The sequence below is a fragment of the Pristiophorus japonicus genome, chromosome 4, assembly GCF_044704955.1.
Source record: "Pristiophorus japonicus isolate sPriJap1 chromosome 4, sPriJap1.hap1, whole genome shotgun sequence".
Lineage (NCBI taxonomy): Eukaryota > Metazoa > Chordata > Chondrichthyes > Pristiophoridae > Pristiophorus > Pristiophorus japonicus.
Genome location: NC_091980.1, coordinates 297,994,492 through 298,019,264, shown reverse-complemented (window position 1 = coordinate 298,019,264; position 24,773 = coordinate 297,994,492). Strand labels below are relative to the sequence as shown.

The 24,773-nt window shown below is 43.6% G+C and overlaps 1 protein-coding gene across 2 annotated transcripts in view; it reads left to right on the top strand.

Annotated features, from left to right (window-relative positions):
• alkbh1 (alkB homolog 1, histone H2A dioxygenase) overlaps positions 1–22,881 on the top strand; it is a 64,049-nt gene extending 41,168 nt beyond the window's left edge. For both annotated transcript variants that reach the window (XM_070879618.1, XM_070879617.1), the window contains 3 exons: positions 4,906–4,996; positions 15,323–15,516; positions 18,706–22,881. In XM_070879618.1, the coding sequence (XP_070735719.1) occupies positions 4,906–4,996; positions 15,323–15,516; positions 18,706–19,114 (694 nt within the window). In that variant the 3' untranslated portion in view covers positions 19,115–22,881. The remainder of the gene's footprint in view (positions 1–4,905; positions 4,997–15,322; positions 15,517–18,705) is intronic.
• Positions 22,882–24,773: the final 1,892 nt, after the last annotated feature.

Sequence of the window (24,773 nt, the reverse complement as noted above, 5' to 3'; positions counted from 1 at the left end):
TACAACTCTGAGAGAAGAAATTTCTCCTCATCTCTGTTTTAAATGGGCGACCCCTTATTCTAAGATCATGCCCTCTAGTTCTAGTCTCCCCCATCAGTGGAAACATCCTCTCTGCATCCACCTTGTCAAGCCCCCTCATAATCTTATATGTTTCCATAAGATCGCCTCTCGTTTTTCTGAACTCTAATGAGTAAACGCCCAACTTACTCAACCTTTTCTCATAAGTCAGCCCCCTCATCCCCGGAATCAACCTAGTGAACCTTCTCTGAACTGCCTCCAAACAAGTATATCCTTTCGTAAATATGGAAACCAAAACTGCACGCAGTATTCCAGGTGTGGCTTCACCAATGCCTTGAATAGATATAGAAACATAGAAAATAGGTGCAGGAGTAGGCCATTCGGCCCTTCGAGCCTGCACCACCATTCAATGAGTTCATGGCTGAACATGCAACTTCAGTACCCCATTCCTGCTTTCTCACCATACCCCTTGATCCCCCTAGTAGTAAGGACTACATCTAACTCCTTTTTGAATATATTTCGTGAATTGGCCTCAACAACTTCCTGTGGTAGAGAATTCCACAGGTTCACCACTCTCTGTCCTGTGGTCTGTGGGACAGCTCAGTCCGTGGACTGCACATCCTGTGGTCTGTGGGACAGCTCAGTCCGTGGACTGCACATCCTGTGGCCTGTGGGACAGCTCAGTCCGTGGACTGCACATCCAGGGGTCGCCCATTTAAAACTGAGATGAGGAGAAATTTCTTCTCTGAGTTGTAAATCTGTGGAATTTGCTGCCTCAGAGAGCTGTGGAAGCTGGGACATTGAATAAATTTAAGACAGAAATAGTAAAACTTCCCTGTTTTTATACTCCATCCCCTTTGCAATAAAAGCCAAGAGACCATTGGCCTTCCTGATCACTTGCTGTACCTGCATACTATCCTTTTGTGTTTCATGCACAAGTACCCCCCCCTGGTCCCGCTGTACAGCGGCACTTAGCAATCTTTCTCCATTTAAATAATAACTTGCTCTTTGATTTTTTTTCTGACAAAGTACATGACCTCACACTTTCCAACATTATACTCCATCTGCCAAATTTTTGCCCACTCACTTAGCCTGTCTATGTCCTTCTGTAGATTTTTTGTGTCCTCCAATCACATTACTTGTTCTCCCATCTTTGTTTCGTCAGCAAACTTGGCTACGTTACACTCAGTCCCTTCTTCCAAGTCGTTAATATAGATTGTAAATAGTTGGGGTCATAGCACTGATCCCTGCGACACCCCACTAGTTACTGGTTGCCAACCAGAGAATGAACCATTTATCCCGACTCTGTTCGTTAGCCAATCCTCTATCCATGCTAATATATTACCCCCAACCCCATGAATTTTTATCTTGTGCAGTAACCTTTTATGTGGCACCTTGTCAAATGCCTTCTGGAAATCCAAATACACCACATTCACTGGTTCCCCTTTATCCACCTTGTTCATTACATCCTCAAAGAACTCCAGAAAATTTGTGAAACATGACTTCCCCTTCACAAATCCATGCTGACTCTGCCTGACCGAATTTTGCTTATCCAAATGTCCTGCTACTGCTTCTTTAATAATGGACTCCCAATATTTTCCCAACCACAGATGTTAGGCTAACTGGTCTATAGTTTCCTGCTTTTTTGTCTGCCTCCTTTTTTAAATAAGGGCGTTACATTTGCAGTTTTCCAATCTGCTAGGACCTCCCCACAATCCAGGGAATTTTGGTAAATTACAACCAGTGCATCCACTATCCCTGCCGCTACTTCTCTTAAGACCCTAGGATGCAAGCCATCAGGTCTAGTGGATTTATCTGCCTTTAGTCCCGTTATCTTACTGAGTACCACCTCCTTAGTGATTGTGTAAAGTTCCTCCCCCCCTTGACTATCCATTGTTGGAATATTGTTAGTGTCCTCTACCATAAAGACTGATACAAAAAATTTGTTCAGAGTTTCTGCCATCTCCATGATCTCCATTGTTAATTCCCTGGTCTCGTCCTCTAAGGAACCAACATTTACTTTAGCCACTCTTTTCCTTTTTATATACCTATAGAAACTCTTGCTATCTGTTTTTATATTTTGTGCTAGTTTACTTTCATAGTCTATCTTCCCTTTCTTAATCATTTTTTTAGTCGTTCTTTGTTGTTTTTTAAAGCTTCCCAATCTTCTGTCCTCCCACTAGTATTGGCCACTTTGTATGTCCTTGTTTTTAATTGGATACTGGCCTTTATTTCTTTAGTTAGCCAAGGATGGCTATCTTTTCTCTTACACCCTTTCCTCCTCACTGGAATATATTTTTGTTGAGAGTTGTGAAATATCTCCTTAAATGTACACCACTGTTCATCAACCGTCTTACACTTTAATCTATTTTCCCAGTCCACTTTACCCAACTCTGCCCTCATACCTTCATAGTCTCCTTTAGTTAAGCTTAGTACGCTGGTAAGAGATCCAACTTTCTCACCCTCCATCTGAATTTGAAATTCAGTCATGCTATGATCACTCCTTCCGCGGGATCCTTTACTAGGAGATTGTTTATTAATCCTGTCTCATTACACAGGATCTACGATAGCCTGCCCCCTGGTTGGTTCCGTTACATACTGCTCAAGGAACCCGTCTCTTATGCACTCTATGAACTCTTCCTTCAGGCTACCCTGACCAATTTGATTTGTCCAATAAATATGGAGGTTAAAATCACCCATGATTATTGCTGTTCCCTTTTTACAAGCCCCCACTATTTCCTGGTTTATGCTCCGACCAACAGAGTTGCTACTATTCGGGGACCTAGAGACTACGCCCACCAGTGACTTTTTCCCTTTATTATTCCTTATCTCCACCCAACCTGTTTTAACACCCTTATCATTTGAGCCAATATTGTTTCTTACTATTGCAGTGATTTCATCCTTTATCAATTGAGCTACCCCACCTCCTTTTCCTTTCTGTCTGTCTTTCCGGGTTGTCAAGTACCCCTGAATATTTAATTCCCAATCCTGGTCACCTTGCAACCACGTCTCTGTAATGGCTATCAGATCATACCCATTTGTCTCATTAAGCAGTCAAAAGGGCTGACAGGTGACTTGCTCTCAGCGCTCCACCAGTCTTGTGTGCCACAAAATACCAACAAAACATTTTTTCTGTCGGTCATGCCTCCCTGTGTTGCTGCAGCCAAATGATGCATAAGCTGGACTGATGTGGTTATATCACTTGGGTCTATTTTGCTACATAACAATCACTCGCTTAGTTTTCAGTGCCTTCCATTATCTTGTATGGAGTATTTATAAAATTGGAATGGTTCTAATGGACACAATTAAATTTATTTTAAAAACCACAAATTAAGTAGCACATCTGATTTGAAACTATTTGATGCCAGTTTAAATTTCATTGGCTGTTAATTACATCAGCATTGGACAGACTGTTCTGTTGGAGATGTATAGAGAAGCCAGTCCTCATTTTTAAATGTGTCCTGTGTCCACACAAGGGACTATAAAACACAGTGATATCCAATTACCACATTGGTAACGATTCCACACTGATCTGAATGTGATGCAAGAACTAAATGTTCTTTTATTAATGAATGGGCTGCCCGCTTAAACATTATTTTTAAAAGCTCTAGCTTTATCCGTAATGTGATGTTGAGTGTAGTCTAACAGTGTTCTCGAAATATCAGCTCTGGGCCAGTTTAGTGGCTCAATTAGTTATGCAACTTGGCCAGAAAATCAAGAATCTAATGCCCTTTACTGAAGCTGGTTTGCCAAAGTTGGAGGGGAATCATCCATTTTCCTCTTGGTTGCCTGATGTAGCCTCACACAGAAACCAAGATGGAGGATCGTCTGCTAAAAATGCACTTTATTTTCAATAAAGTTTAAATTCATACTGAATGTGTGGAGAAGTACATTGGCGAATCCTTCCCCAACCCTCGCCCCCACCCCCACCCAGCCACAACCTCCATGGATGTGGATCTTAAGGAAATAAAATCTAATGGAGCAGTACCATCCTTTGTCTGCATATTGAGACAGAATGTTGTCAAACGTTTGGGTAAGACCTTCCTTTTTTGCCTTCCTTCTGCCAATCAACAATGACAGAGGAATTATGCCAGGATTGTACGTCGGCATGCGGATTATTGTGGATTTAAGTATAGTTGGGTTAATTTGAAAGCTACCAAATCTTTCAGTGCAGAATCATCATCTTTTCTTGTTATTTCTCTCTGTCTCTCTCTGTCCCTTTGTATCTATTTTGTCCCTTCCTATTATCGTTTTTGCTTTCTCTGTTTTTTCTCCTTATGTGCACCTCTCCCTTGTGTGTGTGTGTGTGTGTGTGTGTGTGTGTGTGTGTTAGTCTCTCTTTTCCTCAACCTTGTTTTAAAACCGCATCAGCAATTTTTATAGAGATTAAAGGTATTTCTTAATTCCCTGTTTTCTTTCTTTGAACCAAATGCAATATTTGTAGACTTTGTAAATATTAAAATCCTCATGTAGTCAACCCAACATCAGAGAAATAGCAGTACCAGTAATGTATGATTCTTGAAAAATAAAAAGCATGCAGTTTCAAGGTGTCTGATTGCCAGGACATGCAGCCTCTATTCTCAGATGTTGTGTGCTTTTGAGTCTCTGAGCTGCCAATCACTACCCACTTGTTTTATTTGCTTGGTTGAGTTTCTAGTCCATCCTTGTCCAAACCTGTACTGTATGGATATGATTCACCATATCCCGTGAACAAGGAAGGGGTTGAAGACTGGCAGGATGTACTTCAGTCCAAAACTGGTATCATTGGGGCAGTGATCCTCTTGGATAAAGGTGGCTAGATGGTAGGTGACATGTTGTACCCACTAGGAATGGGTGGGTGGGGAAGTGAAAGTGCATTTTTAATGAAACTTACTTTTTTTTTTCTAGGCTAAAAGCCCCTGATAAACGAGAGGCTAAAAGCTTGCTGGAGAAGCTACGATGGGTTACCCTAGGATATCATTACAACTGGGAGACTAAGGTAACTTTGTTCTGCGACTGAAAAAGCATTTTTATCAGGTTCCATTTTGTGATTTCAGCCTATGCCTTGGCACCATACCCCTCTCGGGAGGGTGAGCAGATGACCTGATCCTCACCTCCTGCCAACTTCGCACTAGATTGTCAGGTGTGCAAGAGCAGCAAAAGTGGACTAGTGCTTTCTTGAAACTACTTCATTCTGTGGGAAAATACTCGCACGGGTGGATTTTTTTCTCTCGGCTTTCTCTGCCAATGTTTCCACCCCAGCAAGCACAGATTCTTGGTATCCTCCTGTAAATCAGCCAAGTGACCATTCTTCCTATACGAGCCTAGACCATGAGTGTCAGTGAAATCATCCATTACATGGGATTCACAGCTGAGCCTGATCCTGATCCAGTATGCACTTAGTAGGAGTCAGCTGGATAGCGATTCAGATGGAAACCTTGTTCACTTTTTTTTTTCCTTCTCTCTTCTTCCCCTCCATAAGCCCGAGGATGCTGACCTACTACTGCAAGCACCAACCTACCCCAGATGGAGTCAACAAACTTACAAACCAGGGAGTCAAACCTGGGACCTCCTTGCCTTAACCAAGTGAGCCACCAGGAAAGCCACAATGTAGATAATGGCCTGGACTTTGAGGTAGAAGTAATGGTGAGGCTGTCGGCGCTTCACTGTTATTAAGGATTAAATCAGACAGCAACTTCCAGCGTCCGCACATGTGCAGTTAAATGCAGAAATCAGGAAGTTGCTGTCCCATTTGCCCTGCCTCCTCCACAAACTTTGCCACACTAGTACCTCGCCGAGAGACTAGGCATTAAAACACACGAAGGATATGAAGTTATGGTACTTACCACTCGTTACTCACTAAACACACCAGAAAAAATTATGGCTTGTCCATTCAAGTGTAAGTGAGTTATTAATGGCGCAGTAAGTCTTCATTGGCAAACAACCTCTCTGGCCCTGAAAATTTAATCTCACCAGTGTGGTGTCTCATTCCTTCAGATTTTAATTATTGTTGGAATTTTTTTTTCAAATGAAAAATTAAAATTTTTGTCTTTTATCTCTCTCCAATCTTTCTTCCATCTTGTGTACACGAGGGTAATCTTTGTGTGGAGGCAGAAGATGTTGGTAAGGTTTTTAACGAATACTTTGCATCTGTTTTCACAAAGGAAAGAGGTAATGCAGATACTGCTTTCGAGGAGCAGTGTCATATTCTGGATGAAATAAATACAGTGAGAGAGGAAGTATTAAGGGGTTTAGCAGCTTTGAAAGTAGATAAGTCCCACGGCCCGGATGAAATGCATCCCAGGCTGTTGAGCGAAGAAAAAGAGGAAATAGCAGAGGCCTTGACCATCATATCCCAGTCCTCTTTGGATCTGGGCATGGTGCCGGAGGATTTGAGGACTGCTAATGTAGTACCCTTGTTTAAGAAGGGAGAAAGGGATAGGCCGAGTATTTACAGGCCTGTCAGCCTAACGTCAGTGGTGGGAAAATTATTGGAAAAAATCCTGAAAGACAGGATAAATCTGCATTTGGAAAGGCAAGGATTAATTAGGGACAGTCAGCACGGATTTGTTAAGGGAAGATCGTGTTTGACTAGCCTATTGAATTTTTTGAGGAGGTAACCAAGAGGGTCAATGAGGGTAATGCGTATGATGTAGTACATATGGACTTTAGCAAGGCTTTTGATAAGGTCCCACATGGTAGACTGGTAATGAAGGTTAAAGCCCATGGGATACAGGGCAAACTGGCAAGTTGGATCCAAAATTGGCTTGGAGGTTGGAAGCAAAGGGTAATGATTGATGGATGTTTTTGTGACTGGAAGGATGTTTCCAATGGGGTTCTGCAGGGCTCAGTACTGGGTCCCTTGCTTTTTGTGGTGTATATCAACGATTTAGATTTGTATATAGGAAGTATGATTAAGAAGTTTGCAGACGACTCTAAAATTGGCTTCGTGGTTGATAATGAAGAGGAAAGTCATGGGCTGCAGGAGGATATCAATCTATTGGTCAGGTGGGCAGAGCAGTGGCAAATGGAATTTAATTCAGAGAAGTGTGAGGTGATGCTAATAAGGAGGGCTAATAAGGAAAGGGTGTACACATTAAGCGATAGGCCACTTAATAGTGTAGATGAACAAAAGAACCTTGGAGTGCTTGTCCACAGATCCCTGAAAGTAGCAGGCTAGGTGGATAAGGTTGTTAGAAGACATACGGAATGTTTGCCTTTATTGGCCGAGGCATAGAATATAAGAGCAGGGAGGTTATACTTAAATTGTATAATACTTTGGTTAGGCCAAAGCTGGAGTACTGCGTGCAGTTCTGATCGGCATATTGTAGGAAGGATGTGATTGCACTAGAGAGGGTGCAGAGGAGATTTACTTGCATGCTGCCTGGAATGGAGAATCTTAGTTATGAGGACAGATTGGATAGGCTGGGTTTGTTCTCATTGGAACAGAGGAGGTTGAGAGGAGACCTCACTGAGGTGTACAAAATATTGAGGGGCCTGGACACAGGTGATAGTATGGGTCTATTGCCATTGGTGGAGGGGTCTATTACGAGGGGGCATAGTTTTAAGGTGGTTGGTGGAAGGTTTAGAAGGGATTTGAGGTGGGCTTCTTTACACAGAGGGTTGTGGGGATCTGGAACTCGCTGCCTGGAAGAGTGGTGGATGCAGAAACCTTCATCACTTTTAAGAGATGGTTGGAATGGCACTTGAAGTGCAGTAACCTGCAGGGTTACGGACCTAGAGCTGGTAATTGGGATTAGACTGGGTGACCTTTTGTTGGACGGCGCAGATATAATGGTAAGTACTGCAGGGACTAGAATACGGCCAGGGTGGTGATCTGGACTAGTTTCGATCGCCTGGATGGGTCGGAGAGGAATTTTCCTAGATTTTTTTTCTCCTTAAATTGGCCTGGGTACTTATCTGATTTTTGCCTCTCCCAGGAGATCACATGGCTCCGGTTTGGGTGGAGTGTAGAATGTTTCAGTATAAGGGGTGTCGCAGTTGTGTGAGGCAGACTGGTTGGGCTAGGTGCTCTTTGCCTTTCCGACATTGTTCATAGGTTTACATGTAACCTTTAGGGATGCTGACTAAGGGCTATGCGGCTCTTTGTCAGCCGGCGCGGACACGATGAGCCGAAATGGCCTACTCCTGCGCTGTAAATTTCTATGTTTCTAATTTACATTGAATTAAATATTCTAACTTACACTTTCAACTCTGCATGTGTCAGTTAGGATTCTTCAATCTGATTGATTGAAGAGCCACGCTATTGCTTTTCCACACGCATGCCACAGATCCCCTGTAGAGGGCATCGTACTGGCAATGGATCTCTAATTACCATAAGTTGCCACACAAATGTCCACAAAAGTCTGTGGGCAGCTGTAAGTGTAATGAACAGCAAGCGTCATTCGTTCACCCCTGACCGCAAAGTACAGGCCATTTTTTCAAATTTGACGTGATCAAATGATTTGTTGAAAAGTTATGTAACTCTAAAAGGGCCTGTGGTTCTTGTGTCCTCATTTGTAGAAAATACCCCTTCATTTCCCTCATTATTTTAAAAATTTGGAAGTTTTTCTTTTCCTCTCTCCCTCTCTTGCAATGGTAAATGAGATACAATGGATAATTGTGACTATTCCTGCAGCTAGTTCACTTTGCATCTTTCAAAATGTGTTCCTATTCACTCCAAAGATTGTAAAAATACTAGAAAGTTAACAAGCTACTATTGATTTCTATATTGGTGCAGGAGTTCCTCAGGGAAGCGTTCTCATCCCAACCATCTTCAGCTGCTTTGTTTAATAGCCTCCCCTTCCCCTGATCATTAGATTAGGAGTGGAGTTATTTGCTGACTATTTCAAAGTGTTCAATTCCATTCAAAATTTCTCCAATAATGAAACCGGCCTTTGCGGGATCTGGACAAATTCTAGGCTTGGCTGACAAATGGCTGGTAACATTTGTACCACGTGCTAAGCAATGACCACCTTGATCAAAAGATAATCCCAGCCAGCTCCCGCAACCTTCAGCAGCACCACCATCAGCAATTTCTCCACCATCAACGTCTTTGTGGTCACCAATACTGTGGCTACAAGTGCAGGAGATAGGCCAGGTGCTCGAAGCCTCTCCGCCAGCTTACAAGGCTTTGGTCAGAAGTGTGATGGAATACTGACCACTTGCCTGATTTAGATGAAGGAATTGAATGTAATATCTCCAAGTTTGTAGGTGACACTAAGCTGGGTGGCAGTGTGAGCTGTGAGGAGGATGCTAAGAGGCTGCAGGGTGAGTTGGACAGATTAGGTGAGTGGGCAAATGCATGGCAGATGCAGTATAATGTAGATAAATGTGAGGTTATCCACTTTGGTGGCAAAAACAGGAAGGCGGAATATTATCTGAATGGTAACAGATTAGGAAAAGGAGGTGCAGCGAGACCTGGGTGTCATGGTACATCAGTCATTGAAAGTTGGCATGCAGGTACAGCAGGTGGTGAAGAAGGCAAATGACATGTTGGCCTTCATAGCGAGAGGATTTGAGTTTAGGAGCAGGGAGGTCTTACTGCAGTTGTACAGGGCCTTGGTGAGGCCGCACCTTGAATATTGTGTTCAGTTTTGGTCTCCTAATCTGAGGAAGGACATTTTTGCTATTGAGGGAGTGCAGCGAAGGTTCACCAGACTGATTCCCGGGATGGCAGGAATGACCTATGAAGAAAGACTGAATCGACTAGACTTGTATTCACTGGAATTTAGAAGAATGAGGGGATCTCATAGAAACATATAAAATTCTGACGGGACTGGACAGGTTAGATGCAGGATCAAGATTCCCGATGTTGGGGAAGTCCAGAACCAGGGGTCACAGTCTATCGATAAGGGGTAAGCCATTTATGACCGAGATGAGGAGAAACTTCTTCACTCAGAGAATTGTGAACCTGTGGAACTCTCTACCACAGAAAGTTGTTGAGGCCAGTTCGTTAGATATATTCAAAAGGGAGTTAGATGTGGCCCTTATGGCTAAAGGGATCAAGGGGTATGGAGAGAAAGCAGGAATGGGGTACTGAAGTTGCATAATCATCCATGATATTGAATGCAGGTGCAGGCTCGAGGGGCCGAATGGCCTACTCCTGCACCTATTTTCTATGTTTCTATGGGCCTAGCCATAACAACACTCAAAGCTCAACACTATCAAGAACAGAGCAGTTTGCTCCATTGGCATCCAGTGTGGTTACCATGTGTACTATCTACAAGATGCACTGCAGCAACTCGCCAAGGTTACTTCAACATCATCTCCTTCCCCCGTGATCTCCAACAACAAGAAGGACAAGGTAGAAATCTTGTGAGAACACAATCACTTCAAAGTTGCACACCACGCTGACTTGGACATATATTGCCATCCCTTCATCATTGCTAGGCTAATATCCTAGAATTCCCAACCTTGTACCATTGGAGGTGTACCATGGCACAACAATTGAATAGTAACTTTCAAAAGAGAGACATCTACTTGAAAAATAAACATTTGGAGGACTATGGGGAAAATAGAAATAGGAACCTACAGCACAGGAGGGGGCCATTCGGCTCATCGTGCCTGCGCTGACTCTTTGAAAGAACAGTCATGCTTCGTCCCACATCCCACTTTTACATTCAACTGAGAGGGCAGACGGAAACTTGGTTTAACAACTTGTCCAAAAGATGGCAATTGCAACACTGCTTCAGCCTAGATTATGTGCTCAAGTCTCTGGAGTGGGGCTTGAACTTACGATGTTCTGTCTCTCAAGCGAGAGGGCAACTACTGAGCCAAGGCTTGACACCCTATAGGAGAGCTCCTTCTCATCTCGTCTCTCAAGGATTGATACCGAAATAAAATCTTAGCACTCAACCCATAAACCTATGGGCTTGAGCAGTGGTGCAGCAGGGAGGGATTCAAATTCCTGGGGCATTGGAACCGGTTCTGGGGGAGGTGGGACCAGTACAAACCGGACAGTCTGCACCTAGGCAGGACCGGAACCAATGTCCAAGGAGGAGTGTTTGCTACTGCTGTTGGGGAGGAGTTAAACTAATATGACAGGGGGATGGGAACCAATGCAGGGAGACAGAGGGAAACAAAATGGAGACAGAAGCAAAAGACAGAAAGGAGATGAGTAAAAGTGGAGGGCAGAGAAACCCAAGGCAAAAATCAAAAAGGGCCACTTTGCAGCAAAATTCTAGAGGGTCAAAGTGTGTTAAAAAGGCAAGCCTGAAGGCTCTGTGCCTCAATGCGAGGAGTATTCGGAATAAGGTGGACGAATTAACTGTGCAGATAGCAGTTAACGGATACGATGTGGTTGGCATCATGGAGCCATGGCTCCAGGGTGACCAAGGCTGGGAACTAAACATCCAAGGGTATTCAACATTTAGGAAGGATAGACAGAAAGGAAAAGGAGGTGGGGTGGCATTGCTGGTTAAAGAGGAAATTAATGCAATTGTAAGGAAAGACATTAGCTTGGATGATGTGGAATCGGTATGGGTAGAGCTACGGAATACCAAAGGGCAGAAAACGCTAGTGGGAGTTGTGTACAGACCACCAAACAGTAGTAGTGATGTTGGGGATGGCATCAAACAGGAAATTAGGGGTGAATGCAATAAAGGTGCAGCAGTTATCATGGGTGACTTTAATATGCATATAGATTGGGCTAACCAAACTGGAAACAATACGGTGGAGGAAAATTTCCTGGAGTGCATAAGGGATGGTTTTCTAGACCAATATGTTGAGGAACCAACTAGGGAGGAGGCCATATTAGACTGGGTGTTGTGTAATGAGAGAGGATTAATTAACAATCTCGTTGTGCGAGGCCCCTTGGGGAAGAGTGACCATAATATGGTGGAATTCTACATTAGGATGGAGAAGGAAACAGTTAATTCAGAGACCATGGTCCAGAACTTAAAGAAGGGTAACTTTGAAGGTATGAGGCGTGAATTGGCTAGGATAGATTGGCAAATGATACTTAAGGGGTTGACAGTGGATGGGCAATGGCAGACATTTAGAGACCGCATGGATGAATTACAACAATTGTACATCCCTGTCTGGCGTAAAAATAAAAAAGGGAAGGTGGCTCAACCGTGGCTATCAAGGGAAATCAGGGATAGCATTAAAGATAAGGAAGTGGCATACAAATTGGCCAGAAATAGCAGCGAACCCGGGGACTGGGAGAAATTTAGAACTCAGCAGAGGAGGACAAAGGGTTTGAGTAGGGCAGGGAAAATGGAGTACGAGAGGAATCTTGCAGGGAACATTAAAATGGACTGCAAAAGCTTCTATCAATATGTAAAGAGAAAAAGGTTAGTAAAGACAAACGTAGGTCCCCTGCAGTCAGAATCCGGGGAAGTCATAACTGGGAACAAAGAAATGGCAGACCAATTGAACAAGTACTTTGGTTCGGTATTCACTAAGGAGGACACAAACAACCTTCCGGATATAAAAGGGGTCAGAGGGTCTAGTAAGAAGGAGGAACTGAGGGAAATCCTTTATTAATCGGGAAATTGTGTTAGGGAAATTGATGGGATTGAAGGCCGATAAATCCCCAGGGCCTGATGGTCTGCATCCCAGAGTACTTAAGGAGGTGGCCTTGGAAATAGCGGATGCATTGACAGTCATTTTCCAACATTCCATAGACTCTGGATCAGTTCTATGGAGTGGAAGGTAGCCAATGTAACCCCACTTTTTAAAAAAGGAAGGAGAGAAAACACGGAATTATAGACCGGTCAGCCTGACATCGGTAATGGGTAAAATAATGGAATCAATTATTAAGGATATCATAGCAGCGCATTTGGAAAGAGGTGACATGATAGGTCCAAGTCAGCATGGATTTGTGAAAGGGAAATCATGCTTGACAAATCTTCTGGAATTTTTTGAGGATGTTTCCAGTAGAGTGGACAAAGGAGAACCAGTTGATGTGGTGTATTTGGACTTTCAGAAGGCTTTCGACAAGGTCCCACACAAGAGATTAATGTGCAAAGTTAAAGCACATGGGATTGGGGGTAGTGTGCTGACGTGGATTGAGAACTGGTTGGTAGACAGGAAGCAAAGAGTAGGAGTAAATGGGTACTTTTCAGAATGTCAGGCAGTGACTAGTCGGGTACTGCAAGGTTCTATGCTGGGGCCCCAGCTGTTTACATTGTACATTAATGATTTAGACGAGGGGATTAAATGTAGTATCTCCAAATTTGCGGATGACACTAAGTTGGATGGCAGTGTGAGCTGCGAGGAGGATGCTATGAGGCTGCAGAGTGACTTGGATAGGTTAGGTGAGTGGGTAAATGCATGGCAGATGAAGTATAATGTGGATAAATGTGAGGTTATCCACTTTGGAGGTAAAAACAGAGAGACAGACTATTATCTGAATGGTGACAGATTAGGAAAAGGGGAGGTGCAACGATACATCAGTCATTGAAGATTGGCATGCAGGTACAGCAGTCAGTTAAGAAAGCAAATGGCATGTTGGCCTTCATAGCGAGGGGATTTGAGTACAGTGGCAGGGAGGTGTTAATACAGTTGTACAGGGCCTTGGTGAGGCCATACCTGGAGTATTGTGTACAGTTTTGGTCTCCTAACTTGAGGATGGACATTCTTGCTATTGAGGGAGTGCAGCGAAGGTTCACCAGACTGATTCCCAGGATGGCGGGACTGACATATCAAGAAAGACTGGATCAACTGGGCTTGTATTCACTGGAGTTCAGAAGAATGAGAGGGGATCTCATAGAAACGTTTAAAATTCTGACAGGTTTAGACAGGTTAGATGCAGGAAGAATGTTCCCAATGTTGGAGAAGTCCAGAACCAGGGATCACAGTCTAAGGATAAGGGGTAAGCCATTTAGGACCTAGATGAAGAGAAATTTCTTCACCCAGAGAGTGATGAACCTGTGGAATTCTTTACCACAGAAAGTTGTTGAGGCCAATTCACTAAATATATTCAAAAAGGAGTTAGATCTTGTCCTTACTACTAGGGGGATCAAGGGGTATGGCGAGAAAGCAGGAATGGGATACTGAAGTTGCATGTTCAGCCATGAGCTCATTGAATGGCGGTGCAGGCTCGAAGTGCCGTATGGCCTACTCCTGCACCTATTTTCTATGTTTCTATGGCTCGGAGTTAACTCTCCACACCAGTTTAAACCCAGTCCAATGAATGGTTTGAAAATCATCTGAGAGAAATTAATTTGGGCAGTCTCAACCAAGTTCCTACTAACAACAGCACCACAAAACACAACAGCTCCCAATTCAGCTCTCAATTAATGCTCTCACTCACGAAGGCTGACAGAGAAAATGGCAAAATATGATACAATGTAAGTATGGTGTTTTCTGGACTGGGGCAGAGTAGGAAACGCTTTATTCCATATCTAACTCTGCTACATGTGAATTACGAGTGTCTGGTGCTAATAATGGGTGCACAAAATGGGACTTCCATTTCGTAGTACTCTCTTCCAGCATCCTATTGAGGACATATGTTTTCTTACAATATTTTTTCCACCTGCAAAAGTACCTTCTGGTCTAGAGGGCCTGCCCTATCAGGGTACCCTAAAGTCATTACGAAAAGAAAACAGCAATCTCACTGGCACTAAACGGTTTCACCTTTTGATGCCCCAACATCAATAGCTGCATGTGCTTGTTTCTGCAGCTAGCCTCACAGCTTAAGCACCCCTAAGAGAATTGCTTTCTGAAACATTCGTAAGGGGATTGAATTTTCTTACTGACTCCATGAATCCGCCTCAGAGTCACAAATACTTCAGATCTGAGCTTTCTTGTATGTCCCAAAAAAAACCTGTTCAACGCTCACACATTTGCTATTGCAATGATATGGCTCAAAGTATGCTACCTTCAAACAGATTTCTAGTCAAACTAAGCCTCCTTTCTCAACATCTAAATCTTCATTATACAAAAAAATGCTTTCTATAATACTGCATAATTATCATCAAGGGCATCAGCAATTATTCCACATTTCAGTAAAGTAACGCTGCAAAGAAAGAGCAAGGGAATAAGACTAAATGGATAGTGCTTTCAGAGAGCTGGCACAGGCACGATGGGCTGAATTGCCTCTTATACTGTAATATTCAATGCTTCTAACGACTGGTGTGGTTCATGTAGGCAACCCACTAACACCTTCTCAGCCATTAAAAATGCCTTTCAAACATTACCCAAATTCAAGTTAAGAAATAATGAAACTTTATACTATATAAACTCTCACGTTTTCATTACTAGTTGAATATGTAATCTTTAATGATTCTATCTTTCAGCAACCAGTGTTCATGCTCTCATTTTTAGGTGGCCTTCGCTATGTGGGTAATTGACTTTTTTTTGTGCTTTTTGTTTGCAGAAGTATTCACCCGATCACTATACAACATTCCCTGTAGACCTCGCTTACCTGTCTGAACAAGTGGCAGCGGCGTGTGGCTTCCAGCAATTCAAGGCAGAAGCTGGGATACTGAATTATTACCATTTTGACTCCTCACTGGGTATCCATGTGGATGAATCCGAGATGGACTACTCCAAACCCCTTTTATCATTCAGGTAAAGGAAAGTGAACAAATGGCAATTTTTCAGAAGCACCATTGGTGAATATCTTTGCTGATTATCACGGTTCGTGTCGAGCAGTGTTCACGAGTGTTTCCACTGGCAGAAGGATCAGTAACCAGATTCAAGGACACTGATTCAAGGTAATCGGCTAACGAACCAGAGGCGAGATGTAGAGAATTATTTTTACACAGTAAGTTATGATCTGGAATGCATTGCCTGAAGGGGTGCTGGAATCAGATTCAATAACTTTCAAAAAGGAATTATATAAATACTTGAAGGGGGGAAAATTTACAGGGCTATGAGGAAAGGACAGGGAGTGGGACTAATTAGATAGATCTTTCAAAGAGCCAACACAGGCCCGATGGGCTGAATCATTCGATTTTAGTGGTTCTGTTTTATTAATGGTTTAAGCAGAAGCCCTTGTCATTTATTGGATAAGTTGTTCCTTTTGTGCTGGTGCTTCAAACCAACAGCCTTGAGTACCATAAATATCAACTCTTCAGTTTGCTCTCCATCTGAAGTGGTCACATATAGGACTTGGGAGAGTGCAGGGTGTGTGTGTGGGGGGGAGGCGGGGGGGACTCTGTTATAGCTCTAAATGCCTTTACTCCACATTGCAAACAAAACACACTTGGCATCTGGAGGGAGAAAGGTTTTGCACAGACTGTAACTTCAGTTATACTGACAGTTTAATCTTTGTCTCAGCATAGTCTGTGACACCTGGAAGTATATGGCCATGATTGACTGACTACAGGCTGGATGAAGGTGCCTGGTGGAGGGAGGGAGCGAGTAAACATTGAGAAGATCAATAAAAGTAATTGAATTCTAACAATTTGCAGAACACTGGCCTTTTTTTATTTCTAAACCTCGTAACTTACATTTTTCCCCCAGTGTTGCACAATTCTCATCTGAATGGCTGACCTAATCCTCGGCTTAGAATCACAGAAATTTACAGCACAGAAGGAGGCCATTTGGCCCATCATTTCTGCACCGGTCGAAAAAGAGCTATCCAGTCTAATCTCACTTTCCAGCTCTTGGTCCGTAGCCCTGTAGGTTATGGCACTTCAAGTACATATGCAAGTACTTTTTAAATGTGATGAGGGTTTCTGCCCCTACCACCTTTTCAGGCAGTGCGTTCCAGACCCACACCGCCTCTGGATGAAAAAGTTCTCCTCAACTCCCTTTTAATCCTTCTAGCAGCTACTTTAAATCTATGCCCCCTGGTTATTGATCTCTCTGCTAAGGGAAATAGGTCCTTCCTCTCCACTCTATCTAGGCCCCTCAGAACTTTATACACCTTAATTAAGTCTCTCCTCAGCCTCCTCTGTTCCAAAGAAAACAACCCCAGCCTATTCAATCTTTCCTCATAGCTAAAATTTTCCAGTCCTGGCAACAACCTAGTAAATCTCCTCTGTACCCTTTCTAGAGCAATCCCATCTTTCCTGTAATGTGGTGACCAGAACTGTACTTTAGCTGTGGCCTAACTAGTGTTTTATACAGTTCTAGCATAACCCCCCCCCCCCCCCCCCCCGCTTGCTCTTATATTTTATGCTTTGGCTAATAAAGGCAAGTATTCTGTATACCTTCTTAACCACTTATCTACATTTCCTGCTACCTTCAGGGATCACTGGACATGCACTGATGATCCCTCTGTTCCTCTCCATTTTTCAATATTCTACCATTTATTGTGAATGCCCTTGTCTTGTTAGCCCTCCTCAAATGCATTGCCTCACACTTCTCCGATTGAATTCCATTTGCCACTTTTCTGCCTATCTGACCAGTCCAATGATATCTTCCTGCAGTCTACAGCTTTCTTCATCACTGTCAAACACACGGCCACTTTTTGTATCATCTGCAAACTTCTTAATCATGCCCCCTACATTGAAATCTAAATCACTGATGTATACCACAAAAAGCAAGGGACCTAGTACTGAGCCCTGCAGAATCCCACTGGAAACAACCTTCCAGCCACAAATACCCGTCGACCATTACCCTTTGCTTCCTGCCACTGAGGCAATTTTGGATCCAACTTTCCATTTGATCCCATGGGCTTTTACTTCCGTAACCAGTCTGCCATGTGGGACCTTGGCAGTATCACACTGAAATTGCCCACCAGGCTGTGAATATAGCGCAGGTTAACTCTCTGTGTTTTTGGGGAGACACCTTTCCTATGGATATGTCCTGAGAGGTGATTTGGGCAGCGGAAGATCATGGGTGCAAGTCTAAATTCCACCACAGTGTTGCTACTCCAACATTTTGAACGAACGGCCTCTGGGATTCTAATGTTGAGCAGTACTTATGAAATAGATGTGACCGAAGAATGATACAGACGTTTCAATTCATCAAAGTGAGAAGCCAAATGGCTCAATACAGTCAAAAACATATTATCCTGAATGCAAAATGAAAATCCGATGTTTTGGCCAATTTTTCAGTGTAACATGGTAATAAATGTAGAAAAGTTATGGCATATAAATATTTTTATTTCAAGACCACGATAATTGGGTTTCTGATATTTTTTGGTGAATGGGAATCAATAGGCTAAATGATTTGGGTACAATTGATTAAGTTCTGCTTTAAATGTGTTGTATATTGCTATTCCGAAGCTTGTTGCTGGCTCTATTCCCCCCTTCCAACCATTGTCTCAAGCTGGATCAGACTGTTCACAACATCAGTGTTATGTTTGACCCTTAACTGAGTTTCAGGTCTCATCCTCTCCATCACAAAGACCGCTTACTTCCATCTCTGCAACATAGCTCACCTCTGCCACCGCCTCATCCCATCTACCACTGAAACCTTCATCCGTACCTCTGTTATCTCCAGATTCAATTACTTTACTTCTCTCTTGGCTGTCCTTCCATCATCCACCCACCATAAGCTTATCCAAAATTATTCTGCCTGTATAGTTTCCTGCAAGAAGTCCTTGGTCTGCGCTGAGTTAAGTTAGTCCCGGTGTTGGGTGAAACTAGCTACTGGGTCAGCTGTGATGGCCACCCCTCAGATGGAATGGTCCACAGACACAGTTTAGGATTGCATTTGAAGCATAGCTTTGTGGATGAGGTACCAAAAGATGATCACACCACCATTAAGCCACTGCTTTAGGAGGAGGGGAGGACAGAACATTGACAGGTGAAAATAACTGAAATTGCTAATCTCAAGTTTTCTTCTTCTCTCTCCTCCCTCTAGTTTTGGCCAATCAGCTGTGTTTTTACTTGGAGGCCAGAAGAGGCAGGACCCTCCCCTTCCCATGTTCATGCATAGCGGCGACATCATGATCATGTCGGGCAGGAGCCGCCTACTGTATCATGCAGTGCCCCGGATTGTCCCTAATCTGGAAGGAAAGGCAATCCCAAGCTGTTTAGAGCGCATAACGGCCAGGGACAGCGACTCCGTTGACACAAGCTTTGGGCAAAGTGCCGAAGGTGACTGGGAAATCTGTGCCAAATACCTACAGAACTCCAGAGTGAACATGACCGTGAGGCAGGTGTTGGGAGTCGGACAGAGTTTCCCAGTCAAGTCAGACAGTGAAAGTATCGCAGACTCCCAGCCGAACTCTTACCACCAAGATCCCAAAGAGGAGAATGAACATAAGTGACAGAGACGAGTCAGTGAAGAAGTGGCAGAGTCTCCATAATTCTACAAACTTTTTCTGGGGGGTGGTGAAGTGCTGGTTTTGTGCTGGAAGATTCACAAAGGCAGAGATGCATCAGCTCACTGTTTTTAGCACAAGTTTTCTACTCGCTCTTTATGCACCTGAAGGACGGTTGAGGAAATACTAAAGAGTCTTTCCCAATGTTCCCTGTAACTTTTTTTTTGGTCCTTTTAACGGGCTGCGTGGCCCATTCAAATTTTCACGCATGTGCGGTTTCTTGAATTGAAAAGCCAGTGAGTGGCCTGCGCAGGACCTCCAGACCGCTGCGCAGCTTAACGGGAATGTTGATCTCCCCATCAGTGCCTGCTTTCAGGGGCCCTCCCCATCAGTGCCCTCTCTATCAGTGCCTGCTTTCAGGGCTCTCTCTTCAGTGCCCGCTTTCAAGGGGTCCCCGCTTTCAGGGGGTCTCCCCATCAGTGCCCGCTTTCAGGGGCCCTCCCCATCAGTGCCCGCATTCTGGGGTCTCCCCATCAGTGCCCGAGTTAATGGCTTGTTCCAAATCTTTGCAAGTCGAGGTGAATCCAGTTTAGTGCGGGAGAATGGAACACTTTCTATGTTGGACACGCAATGTGCTGTAGCAGGTGGAGACTTTGATAAAGTGACATGAACATAATGAGCAGCTGTTACACGATGATTGAATCTAGCGGGAGTTTCCGTTTCAGTTCCATTTTAAACCATCTGAATAATAACAAAGTATTTATACATGAATGTTGATTTCTCAGTTGCCTGAAAAACTTTAATTAAATGCTGAGCATAATGTCAGAATTGATAAATTGATATTTAAATTCCCTCCACTGTAGTCCAAGAATTCTTTGTTGGAAACGTATAAAATATGTACTAAATATAGAACAGAGGACTGTAGAGAGAAACAAGGGAAGCCAAAATGACGAGTATTTTATCTTCTGAAACCTCAGCGACAGTAATTTACCACTCACGGAAAGATTCTAATTAATTGTTTTGTCAAACCTTCATTTGGCTTTTGTTTCACCCTACACAAAGCAGCTCATTTAGGTCTTGGGTCCCCCAAGGATTGAACAAGACACAGTCTGATGTATAACCAATAACTACCTTATTACACTAATTCCAAGGCAAATATATTAACGGTGTTCAGCTCTGAGGAACATAGAAGTAGGCCATCTAGCCTCCTCGATCCTTTTCCGGCATCAATTGAGATCATAGAATCATAGAAATGTCATCATCATCATCGGCAGTCCCTTGAATGAGGATGACTTGCTTCCACACCAAAAGGGATGAGATTGCAGATGTTTCAATGAAGGACCCGATATTCCCCTGTGCGTGGATATTTTTTACGTGTGGTGACCGTTACACATCATCCACCACACGGGCTTGACAAATCTAGGCCTTTATCCAGTGGCAAGGGTTAACCAGGACGACTGGAGTCCTGCTCTGCTGTTTATGGCACAGAAGGAGGCCATTCGACTCATCATGTCTGTGCCATTCGAAAAAGCTATCTAGCCTAATCCCACTTTCCAGCTCTTGGTCCGTAGCCTTGTAGGTTACGGCACTTCACATGCACATCCAAGCACACTTTTTTTTCTGACTGATCTGCAACCTAACTCCATATACCACCCGCCTTCACCCCATATCCCTTAATACAAAAATCTTATCAATCTCAGATTTAAAATTAACAATTGATCAAGCATCAATTACTGTCTGTGGAAGGGAGTTCCAAACTTCTACCACCAATTGCGTTTCCTAATTTCATTCCGAAATGGTTTGGCTCTAATTTTTAGACTATGCCCCCTTGCCCTAGAAACGCAGTGCCGGCCTTACGGAGGTCGGTGCTACTACCCCAGGTCTGCCGCAGATTCCTTTTTGTGTTCAGACGGTCCCATAAGCAGTCTGAGCACCTTACTGATGCGGGAGTTGACCCACGTTGCCGTACAGTTACCTGTGCGATTGCATAACCCCCTCCCACCCCCCCAGGGACAATGATAATAGAGACCTGAAGCGGTTATGTGCAACGTTTCTCCCTAAGCTGTGCGGTCGCGCATCGAATGGCGGTCCTGCGCAGACCACTAGTCAGCTGGTGCCGCTGGAAAAGATACACGCGCAGCAAATTCAAAGAGACTGTGTACGAAACAAAAGAATTAGATGGAACATTTGGTTGTGTCTGTCTTTTGCAGAAGTGCTCCTCTCTGACCATCAATAGGAGTAATGTCGGTAGTATCCATGGCAAGGAAGTACTGAGAATGAGTACAAAATGGCATTAAAATTTATCTTTTCCCTCCCCACCTTCCATAAAAAAGCTTCCCTTAGTGATCCTATTCATTCTGTAAACTTAATCACCTCGTGTTCATCCCTTCTGCTTGTTAGATTCTTTCCACGTAGTCAAGGGGGCCATCCTATTTATCTGCTTTATTCTTGCTGGAATCTACTTGTCTGTGCTAGGCACAGGAACAGTCCATTCAGCCCCTTGAGCCTGTTCCGCCATTCAGTGAGAACATGGCTGATCTGTAGCCTAACTTCATTTGGCTCCATAATCCCTCAATACCCTTGGCTAGCAAAAATCTATCAATCTCAGATTTGAAATTATTGATTGAGCTAGCACCCACTGCTTTTTGTGGGAGGGAGTTCCACACTTCTGCCACCTTTGGTGTGAAGTAGTGTTTCCTAACTTCTCTCCTGAATGGCCTGGCTCTGATTTTACTTTTTCCCCAAAGAACCTTGTGCGTGAAGAGGAGAAAAGAACTGTGTTTCTATTCCGTACCCACGCTGTTAAAAGCAAAGGAAATCTTTAGGATTTTTTTTTAAGTCACCTTGTCGAGTATCGCTTCAATCCCTTTTCCCTCAGTGGTGTCAAGCATTGCGTCTGGAAGACAGCCCCATTAGAATATATCTCTAATAACCAGACGTAGACCTGAATGCTTTTAAGCAGTTGGTGGTGCTCGTTTAAGCTGACAAACCTTTGATGGATTTTATTACTCTCATCATCTGCCATGTTGTGCACCATCAATTCATTCTCAGTCATGAAGTGGAGTGAGATTATAGTTCTAGTACAGTGTTGCTGGGTGTTAAATGTGGAACATGGAGAGCGGCATAATTCAAATTTTACTGCACTTTACAATTTATAGTTTATGGGCTGTGCCTCTACTGTAGCTGGGTAATGTTTATTTGACTTGCAACTGAGCTGGCGGTATTTCCATTGGTGCTTCTTGAGCACTGTAGACATGTTCATGTTTTGCTGCATGGAGGGAGAAGAGGAGGCCAACGGACCACTTTTTCATATGACATCTATTGCATCTCTCTCTTTTGATCCAGCTGTCATGTTGAGGTCCCTGTGGTGCGAATCACATTCGGGTAGACAGAGTACACCCTGTACCTATCTATCTATCTCTGAATAAAACTGGTTTGTGTATAACTCCTTCCATCTGTTCCAGTGTCCTTTCAGAATATTTCTTTAAATTCAGTTTTTAATCTTATGTTCTCAAATGATTGCACAAACAGGGTTTTACTACTTTACGGCAGTTTTAACACATTAGCACCTATAATGAACGAGACAGCAGCTCTGGAATTCCCTCCCTAAGCCTGTCCCCCTCTCCTTTTAAGATGCTCCTTAAAACCTACTGCTTTGGCCAAGCTTTTGGTCACGTGTACGAATATTTCTTTGTGGTTTGGTGTGAAATTTTGTTTGATAATGCTCCTGTGAATCACCTTGGGACATTTTACTATGTTAAAAGTGCTATATAAACGCAGGTTGTTGTAACATCAATTTTACATTACACCCAGGGCATTCGCAGTATGCTTAACATTACAGGGGCTTCCAGTGACGTGGAATTAGCCACCTGGGCATCCTCTTCCAATCTGAGCTTCTGTGCACACCAGTTTAAAATAAAAATGCATTTTTTCTGGGGTGGCACCATGTTGCTCAGAATTAAAACGCTAACTGCATGGACTGGTTCATCCAAATAGCTTGTCTCTGTGTAACATTGAAGTACGAACCACACTCGATCAGCTTCGCTGGACAGGCCGCTTAGTTCGCATGCCAGACACGAGACTCCCCACGAGCCTGTAAGTCGGTGCCCCGCAGACTGTGAGGAGGACCACTCTCCTTTTTGCAGTGCTTCCTTCTCCGTCTAGGTCGTTGGCTACAAAGTACTGGTCTAGCCGTTCGACATAGGCTTCCCAGTCCTCACCCTCCCAGAACTTCTCCAGGATGCCCACAGTTTACTGCATCTTTGCGTTGGATTCGTATTCTCGTCGCCAGTTATTGTGTTTCTAACACAAATGAGGCTGCACACAGGAAGGTTAAAGTAACAGTGACCTCAATCTTTAATAAGACACTCCAGAGTGAGGAACAGGCCTTAGGGGCTAGCTTATATACAGTGCTCCCAAGGGATGCTGGGATCCCTTGGGACTTCAGGGGATGAGCTCCCTGGTGGCGGAACATGGGAGTGCATGCTTTACAGAACCTCAACATCTTTCTGTGTCCTTTTCCAAATCCTAATAATATTTTGGTTGCAGTCTTGGACAAGAAGAAAATAAAAATTCTATTTGTTGAGAAAATTAAACTTTTTTGTCTATATTTCTTTGGTTCTCATCCCAAGGAGGTTCAGGAATGAAGAAAGGTTGAGCAGGTTGGGCCTATACTCATTGGAGTTCAGAAGAATGAGAGGTGATCTTATTGAAAGATATAAGATACTGAGGGGGCTCGACGAGGTAGATGCAGAGAGGATGTTTCCCCTCATGGGGGAATCTAGAACTAGGGGGTATAGTTTCAGAATAAGGGGTCACCCATATAAAACTGAGATGAGGAGGAATTTCTTCTCTCTCAGGGTTGTAAATCTGGAATTATCTGCCCCAGAGAGCTGTGGAGGTTGGGTCATTGAATATATTTAAGGTGGAGATAAACAGATTTCCGAACGATAAGAGTCTGTTATGGAGTGCAACAGGGAAGTGGAGCTGAGTCCATGATCAGATCAGCCATGATCTTATTGAATGGCAGAGCTGGCTCGTGGGGCCAAATGGCCTACTCCTGCTCATATTTCTTATGTTTCTTATATTCTTTTAACATTTGAGGCATTTGGTTGATGGATCTCTAAAGATGCTTCTCAATGCACTGTGGGATTCACGAGACCCAGGCTAGCAGAAGTGTTTGCTGAATGGTAAATGTAACGTCACATCGAGCAGTCATTTTAGATTGAGTTGATGTGCGAAGGTTGAACAAATTGCATTGGAATTGTGGGAACACTTTGAAAGAAAGGGAGTAGAAAAACAAATTAACAGAATATTATCTGAATGGCGGCAGATTAGGAAAGGGGGAGGTGCAACAAGACCTGGGTGTCATGGTACATCAGTCATTGAAGGTTGGCATACAGGTACAGCAGGCAGTGAAGAAGGTAAATGGTATGTTGGCCTTCGTAGCTAGGGGATTTGAGTATAGGAGCAGGGGGGTCTTGCTGCAGTTGTACAGGGCCTTGGTGAGGCCTCACCTGGAATATTGTATTCAGTTTTGGTCTCTTCATCTGAGGAAGGACGTTCTTGCTATTGAGGGAGTGCAGCGGAGGTTCACCAGACTGATTCCCGGGATGGCAGGACTGACATATGAGGAGAGACGGGATTAACTGGGCCTTTATACATT